The sequence below is a fragment of the Sinocyclocheilus grahami genome, unplaced genomic scaffold (assembly GCF_001515645.1).
Source record: "Sinocyclocheilus grahami isolate Dianchi unplaced genomic scaffold, SAMN03320097.WGS_v1.1 scaffold393.1, whole genome shotgun sequence".
NCBI lineage: Eukaryota > Metazoa > Chordata > Actinopteri > Cypriniformes > Cyprinidae > Sinocyclocheilus > Sinocyclocheilus grahami.
Window position 1 is genome coordinate 443,558 of NW_015505572.1, and position 8,425 is coordinate 451,982.

General features: G+C 36.9%; 2 protein-coding genes across 4 annotated transcripts in view; one reads left to right on the forward strand and one right to left on the reverse strand.

Annotated features, from left to right (window-relative positions):
- The window catches only part of LOC107550246 (zinc finger protein 653-like), a 21,147-nt gene extending 18,716 nt beyond the window's left edge, over nucleotides 1-2,431 (reverse strand). For all 3 annotated transcript variants that reach the window (XM_016231484.1, XM_016231485.1, XM_016231483.1), the window contains exons 1-3: nucleotides 2,110-2,431; nucleotides 1,634-1,674; nucleotides 851-1,168 (exon numbers count right to left, since the gene is read on the reverse strand). In XM_016231484.1, coding sequence (XP_016086970.1) covers nucleotides 851-1,168; nucleotides 1,634-1,674; nucleotides 2,110-2,387 — 637 coding nt within the window. In that variant the 5' untranslated portion in view covers nucleotides 2,388-2,431. The remainder of the gene's footprint in view (nucleotides 1-850; nucleotides 1,169-1,633; nucleotides 1,675-2,109) is intronic.
- Nucleotides 2,432-2,669: 238 nt separating this feature from the next.
- On the forward strand, nucleotides 2,670-4,527 carry LOC107550247 (uncharacterized). The gene is made up of 2 exons (XM_016231486.1): nucleotides 2,670-3,042; nucleotides 3,794-4,527. Exons 1-2 carry the CDS (start codon nucleotides 2,782-2,784, stop codon nucleotides 4,346-4,348), a joined length of 816 nt encoding a protein of 271 aa, XP_016086972.1. The 5' UTR covers nucleotides 2,670-2,781; the 3' UTR covers nucleotides 4,349-4,527.
- The last annotated feature ends 3,898 nt before the right edge of the window (nucleotides 4,528-8,425 follow it).

Sequence of the window (8,425 nt, forward strand, 5' to 3'; positions counted from 1 at the left end):
AAGGGGGTCTGAATACTTTCCGTACCCACTGTACACCTAGGATGCTTCGAGGGTGAGTAATTTATGGACTAATTAAAATTTTTAGGTGAACTAACCCTTTAACACAATTTCCGTGGGTTGTTTTTCATGTCCGCGGAATATATCTTTTTCTCACACCATACATATATATATATATATATACACACACACACACACACACACACACACACAAATATAGTTTTTGGTAATATTTTACATTCAGTTTTTAATTTTATATATTTAATTTAAGTTTCAGTAATTTTGTTGTATGTTGTCATTTTTATTAGCTTTTTAAAAGTTTATTAGGATTTATCCATTTTTATTAGATTTAGTTCATTTACTTTTATTTATTTTAATACGCCATGTTTTTATTTTAAAGTTTTAGTGCAATTGTTTTGTTTTTCAGCATTTGTATTAGCTTTTGGTTTTTGAATGTATAGTATTTATATAGTATGTAATGCATAGTATCTGCGTTATATAGTATTTATTTTTTATTTAGTTTTAGTTCTTTTTGTATTTCAGTTCAAACTAAACAAAAATGAGAAATCGACAACAAGTCGAAATAAAATAAGTTAAAGTTAGTTTTTTTGATCAGTGAACATTTATTTTCTTTCAAGTTTTTACTTTCTTATTTCTTATGGTTTTAGTTAACAATAACAACTCTGTTTGCATGTCATGCAAACATTAACCATCATCAGAGAACTGTGAAAATCTATAAGCATCGTTAAATTATTTAAGAAACTATTTTACATCTAAGGGGTTCGCCTGACAAAAAAATACAATTTGGGAAGCCCTGCAATACGATATAGACACGCAAGTAAGATTTTCATACCCTGCAGCTGCCCGTGGTTTGGCAGTTTTCTCCTTTTGATGTTGATACTCTCATTGACAGTAGCTTCCTTCTCTGGAGGCCTATCCTCCTCATCTTTCTCCATAACACTGTCCTCCCCGTCCGACTCGGACTCGCCTCCTGCAGGCCAGGGCAGGTTCTGCACAAACGAATGACCCGCCACACACTGCCACAGTGCAGATGTAGATAAACCCACAGTGGGCTCCACGGCCCGCAGCTCAGGCTCATGCTGACACGACTGACAGTGACCCTGATACCAGCTCGCCACAGTCTGCAAGCTGGTGGCAGACATCTTCTTCCCTGCAAAAGAAATAAATTAAATAAAGACAAATGAGCAGATGATACACTACACTTTTTTTAAGAAACGACTGCTTTTATTCAGCAAGGACACATTCAATTGATCAAAAGTGACAAAGACATTTACAGTGTTACAAAAGATTTCTATTTTTAAATAAATGGTTCAACATTTATAATAATAAGAAATGTTTATTGAGCAGCAAAGCAGCCTATCATAAGGATCATGTGACACTGACGACTGGAGTCATTTTAAAATAGAAAAGTTATTTTGAATTCTATTAATATTTCACAATATTACAGTTTTTAGATCAAACAAACGCAGTCTTAGTGAGCATAAAAGACTTTTCCAAAAACACCGTACCAACCCCAAACTTTTTAACAGTAGTGTATAGAGAGAGAGAGAGGCTCAGGAAACACTGGTTTTGAAAATTAATTAGGTTACATTTAGTCAATATAAATATTACTCACCTTTCCTGTGACTGCTGCATTGTTCAGGAAGGGGTTTTCTCCTAACCATCACAACACAAGAGACATGTTACACCATTCACGTTAAAAAGAAAAGCTACATGAAGCTGAATAGTGACCACAGCTGTCTCTGGTTCCCCCTTTCATTGTATTGAAAATAGATTGTGCTTTCTGCTTAACGTCTCTTTTTGTGTTCTACAGAAGAGGTCAGGTTATAGTACTTTATGGTACAGATAGCATGTACTACTAATCAACTGTTTGGCATCCATGTAAACAAACAAAACATTACGCAGTAAGGTAGAGCCTAATACACAGCAGTATCAGCTTACCAAAGAACACTTGCAAGATCCAAAAAGAAAACAAATGTTGTTGTATCAGGCACATACTGTATACTGTATGCCACATTTAGCCAACTTACTGCACAGTGAGTTTAAGTGATGCATGATCAAATATGGCGTTCGTGAAATCTGAATACGTACTTGGCGTATTTCTGCTGGTATTTTTCTCCATATGCAGAATTGAGCAGGATCAGATACTCGGCGAGCCCCGCGTCGCTCAGGCTCGTGCGCCGGCGCAGCTCGCTCCAGACCCGGTGCGCTTCTCCCAGATAAACGCGCCGCACATCGTACTTCTTCCGCGACTCGAGCCGCCGCTGAGCCCGGTCCGCGTCTGTTAGCCTCGGGCGACCCCTGCAGCGGCGTAAAATGGCTTTGATTTGCTCTCCGGTGGCTTTGGGCTCTGTGTTTACCGCCGCCATGTTTCGTATCAGCTGTTGAGTTGTTATGTTTTGTCTTAAAGGGAAGTGCCGCGTGGAGCCTTAAAGGAAGTGTTTTTTTTTATTTTATTTTTTTTATTCCGTGTTTTATTTTAACTATTTTTTTAAGTCCAACTTTTTTTTAATGATTTTACAATAATAAAAAAATATTTTTAGCAATTTGAAACGAGGATAATTTAATGTTGATTTGAACCGACACTTTGATTTGGCCAATCAACAGTGAGCACCCTATTACGATAGCCAATCAGATGCGTTGTTCCAAGAGTGGGCGGTGCGACGTCAAGTTCGCGGGAGAAGAGGCACGTTGCACAGTAGCTGCAGATAAGTCCTACTTACACTCAAATCAATAACTGCTGTGATTTGAAGGCAGATTGTTATGGCTGATATTTTAGGAGTCGTTTTCAGACGGTTCGCATCAGCAACTGTAACGAGTGATGTAATATGTCCCCCTGACGCAGAAGCAAACACACTGGTGCTTGGGGATGTAAATATCAGTAGATCTGTGTTATTTCTAGCAGCTGTGACAGCTGCCACAGATCTGGGGCTCAAAGTGCTGTTTTTCACACAGACCCCTTTTCAGTCTCTGCCGGTGTCTTTGAGAGCTTCAGTACCTGGATTAAAACTAGAAAGCCTGAAGGTAATAATGGTTTGTTTAATGATAATTAATGAAGTACATATACATGTAATACAAGGTAATTCAGTCAGAAATGCCATAAACCCCGTAAAACCTATTGTATAATATTTGATACATTCATTTCTAAGGCTTCAAAATGATCCAATATAATGAAAAAAACAGTTGTACATAATCGGCTACATGCCTTCTGATTGATTGTTATGTATTAGGAGATATTGAGTGATAACTTATATGCATTTATGTAAGTAGCGGTTGCACTGTTCATCTTGATTTACATTACAAGCAATCAGGATTTCATCTTACGTTTTGTCCATATATAAATATCAGCATCTGCACCAAATTGGACATTTTTGGTCAAGTATGCACTCCAAATTAATATTATGTCATAATATATGATAAACAAAGAAAAAATAATGTCCAAATCCAAAAAATAGTTTTCAAACTGCAACCAGAATGAAGCCTGATGAAGACTTTTTTGCTCTGCACCGAAACCCGATTTTGGATGTTAACACCACTTTACATTTCTTCGCTCATAATACATGATTCATAAAGAAAGTAAATAAAATAAAACATATATATATGATTATTTGACTAATAATATTTGACTATTATTTCCTATGTCAGACCATGTTGATGTTACACATCTGATGCAGGGTTAATATTAACCTTAAAATCAGAAAGAGAAAAATGCCAAATATAAAATTTTATGAATAAAAGTCAAATACATTTTTTTTTCATGCATGTTCATTTACAGAATGTCAAGTTTGTGTATGTGAAGACTTTGGAGGAGCTTGTTGAAGATATAGCGTCCCTCCATGAGCTGGCGTCTCCTCCCTCTCTGATTATCGTGGACGGTCTGGATCATTATTTGCACGGGTCTCGAGTTGGACCGCTACAGGACGACCTGAGCCCCGTGGCCCACGTGGCGGCCCTCCTGCACGACACCGCTGCTTTCCTCTCCCAGCTCCTGCAGAACAGAGCAGACGGCCAGGGCCTGTGCAGAGTCATGGTCTCCTTTCAGTCTGAATGTGAAGGCAGTCGGGACAGTGAAGCGCTGGCACCTGAGCTTCTCCTCTCTGTGCTGGACCGTTACCTGCAAGTGAGGTGCACGCTAGAGGAAGTGAAGCGTGACGGGGAGTGGCGGGTGTATCTGTCAGTCATGTGTCCTTCGCTGCTACAGCAGTGGCACATGGTGCTGCGGGCAGGAGGTGCTCTGGAGTTCAGGCAGGTCTTCGGGGGAGAACAGCAGATTCTGGACCAGCCAGAGAAAAGCAAACAGGAAAATGAGAGATGTGGAGACGACTACTAAAAGTTCATATTACAATACAGCCTATTTTGATTGGTCAGTTTTGACAAGCCATACCTGATCAGAAATTTGAATGTTTATTTGCGATATTGACAAAGGAACGTAAACTTTTCTTGACTAAATACCGATAGTCAACCACACTTGCATTGACAATGTAAAAAAACTGCAATTTAATGTGAATTTAAAGTTTGCAGATTTGTTAAGTACGAAACAAATCTCAGCATTTATTTGTTGTACGTCTACTTTACATTTTATTTACAGAAAAATCCATACATTTTATTTTCCTCTTTATTTAATCGTTTTTAACTCTTTAGTACTTTATTTTAGGTTTTAAGAATTTTCTTCTTTTTTTTTTTTTTTTTTTACAATTTGTAAATTACCCAAAATCAACCATTTTCATGCTTTTCCATGTTTTTCCTAATTAAACATGAGGTACTAGCTGTTTCAATCAGTTCAGTCAGCTGTTAGGAGTCAGTTTTTCAATCACCTTCTCAAGGGCTCAATTATCTGCAAATGCTCCATAATCGTTTTTATACGTGTTGGTGCAAAAAAGACCGTTTGGAGATGTGTTGATTTCTTAAGTCTCTGAAATTGGGCTACACAAAAGAAAAGGGTATACAAAAGAGAGTCAGTCATTACATTTTGAATGAACTATCACACTGACACAGAGAACATAAAAAAGGGGAAATGAGAAGACTTTGCTGGGTGAGATGCCGTCTGTCTATGCTTTAAATAAAAATCCTTTTCTTTCTAGAACAAAATAGGAGCTTTATTGCTGATAGAAAAAAGACAAATAGTTATTTAGAAACTGATTAATTCATAAGCTTTATTACCAATGCAATTATGAAATAAAACACTCAGTGATTGTGAAATTGGATAGACAGAACTACATGTCAAATGTGTCAGAATATTTTAGCAAAAGTAAAAAATGACTTTTTCTTATTTTTTTTGGTTAATGCCGCCAAAGTGGGTTAAGTGTTAACTATTGGGTGCTAGTGGTGTTTTAGGAAAGGTGTAGTCCTCCATAATCAACTGCAAATGCTCGTATGAAACACCTGCTGTTCTCCATCTAATCAGGTCTCCCTACATGTTGTTACAAAATTCTGTTTCACTCAGAAATGTCACTTATGAAAGAAAAACGAATTGCAAATGTCAATAATGTCATGGTGACTTTAAGAGAAATGGTCTGTCCCAAATCAGCCATACATGCATTCCCAGAATGCACCAGAAGAACTAAGAATGATGGATGAATTATCCTTCATGTGATGAAGGAGCCTATAAAGAAGGCTTGGTTTGTTGTTAAGTCTGACGTCCTCCTCTAGGCTTTACTGTTAATGTTTTACAGATCTGAAAGATACTTATTTACTTAAACCACAAAACAGAATAGAAAACTGTTATTTACATTTTCAAAGCTGAATTTTCAGCATCATTACTCCAGTCTTCAGTGTCACATGATCCTTCAGAAATCATTCTTATATGCCAATGAGGTCAAGAAACATTTATTATTATCATCAATGTTGTGCTACCTTATTTTTTTCTTTGAAAACCATAATAGTTTTTCCAGGATTCTTTGATGAATAGAGAGTTTAAAAGAACAGCAATTATTTGAAATAGAAAACATTATAAACAGTGTGTTTACTATTTTACTATTTGGAGGTGGAGCGGCAAAAAGTGTTTTTTACTGGGAGGAGCCTGAGTGAGGACATGCTGTCATAAGTGTTTGAAGTGCTCAGTCTTCACTCTTACAACATTACATGCTGTCCAACCTTGAGGCTGGAGGAGTAGGAAATAATATGACTTTTTAGAGTCTAAAACACTTTTAGCCACTGATGCATGTTCATTATGTGAAGAACAGTCAACAGGTGCTCAGTTGTAAGTGTTTTTAAGTGTGCAAACTGCACTGGTGTTGTTCTGCAAACTGTAACCGGTTCTTTTTATCATGGCCTGACACTCTTGTTTTTTAAGCTCAACCTGTGTTATCAGCACAGCGCTGAGCTCCTTTTACGCACAGATAAGCGCAAGCATTGCTACCCCATCCAGTCTGCCTGCAGCTCACTGTCCGTTATCACTATCACAGGACTGTGCCGTTATTTCAATAACACATTGTTAAGTTAGGAAATGTGACGCCCGATTAGGCCCACGGGTGGTTTTAATCAAACATACACTCTTAAGAAAAAGGTTCTAAACAGTACCAGAAAAGGTTCTTCAGCTTGTAACAATAGTAGAACCCTTTTTGGTGCTAAATAGAACCATGCTTTGAAAGTGCTATAAATAACCTTTTTAATGATAGTTTATTTTCATTAATATTAGTATATTGATATAATTCATATTAGTTTTATTAATATTATTTAAATAACTTATTTATTACTATAGTTTTTTTAGCCCGCTATCTGCCTGGTCTTAAAATATCTCATAGCTTCTATTAAGGTTTTCATAAAAACAACAACAACAGCATGTGTGAATGAGGTATTTTTATTTTATTTAATGACATGTGAAATTGTAGCAAAAATGACTTTGAAAAGTGATTTTAACAACCGTTATTAGCAGAATACATTAATAAAGGACAATTGACACTGAACATAAATAAATACAGAGGTAAAACAAAAATAGAAACAGAAAATAGTGTAATGAAGACCAAGTTCTAGTGAAATACTGTATTTTCACAATCCTCTGATGCCTGTAAGCCCATCATTATGTGTATTTGCAACGTGATCTCATGATAATTCGTATGTATTTTACGTAAAATGTGGTTCTATAAAACGTACATTTACTTACGTTTTTACAGGCTCTAAAATGAAATTCAGGCTAAAGTCTCAAAATCTAATTATGAGATAACAAGCATTTTTTTTTTCAATCTTTGACATGGCCTTACTCAGTCAATATTACAGATATCAAGGTTACATTTTCACAGAATGTTCTTTACATTATAAAGGACGATTTTATGTAAAACAGTAAATCACACACACAAAGACTTTAGCTGGGTTTTCACAGGCAGAGTCACATTTTGGTGTGACTGAGTGGCAATTTTTCTCTGCAGATGACGAGGTTGTAGGATGTGACAGCATCTGAAATGCACAACTGAGTTTAGAGTTACAATGTGCCTCCTTCCATTTGTTTCTGTAAAAACAATTGTTTATGAAGGCCAAAAGTAGTTTGTGAACACTTCACAATGTTATGTTTATGCATAAACCCAAGTAATAAAAAATTAAATAAATCTAACAATATGGACCATAAATTCAATATCTTTGTTACTTAGTGGAGATGGAGAAAGAAGTATCCTTAACTGAACAGAGCTGGTCGCACGTACATGTTCTCTTAAACTAAAAAGAGAAAAAGACATGACTGGTAGGAAACCAGTTAGTTTAAAAGTTGAAAATAATAGACAGTTTAAGAAAGAAATCATTTACCTGTTGAGAGTGTGTTGACAGTCTGTGTAGTTGGATGGCTGAAGTCCAAAAAATCAGTAATTCAGGGGGGAAATCAGGGGGAGGGGGGATTTACATTACAATAACAACAATAACAGCAGAAACAACATATTGTGTGAATCAGGTACTTTTTTATTGACATGAAATTGTAGCAATAATGTCTGTCCTCGTAAAGGGGTCATATGATGCTATTTTAAAGATCATTATTTTGTGTATTTGGTGTAAGAGAATATGTTGACCTGCTTTAATGTTCAAAAAACACATTATTAAAACACATTCCTCTATGCCCCGCCTCTCTCAAACGCTTCGTTTTCAACAAAGCCCCCTCCTTTGACAAGCGCAGTCTGCTCTGATTGGCCAGCTGACCCAGTGCATTGTGATTAGTCGAACACCACAAGCACGCGTCGGAAATGTAACGCCCCTTACCATAATCGCAGCTTCAGCTTTCAAAGTAAATATCAAGACAGTTAATAATGTGGTTACTTTTACCATCAGTTCAAGCCCGAAAGGGCAACAGAGTCGCGTGACAGACACCGTGATGATGCAGTACACAAGCCGCGGTTAAGACAGCTGACGTGCTATGATTTCTGACAGACAGTTCACTCTCCTGTGATGTGACCCTGTTCCCCTCACACACACACACACACACACACAC

Coding starts and splice junctions, on each gene's coding strand:
- LOC107550247 (XM_016231486.1), top strand. CDS start 2,782: ATGGCTGATATTTTAGGAGTCGTTTTCAGACGGTTCGCATCAGCAACT. Junction 3,043..3,793: donor TAAAACTAGAAAGCCTGAAG/GTAATAATGGTT, acceptor GTTCATTTACAG/AATGTCAAGTTTGTGTATGT.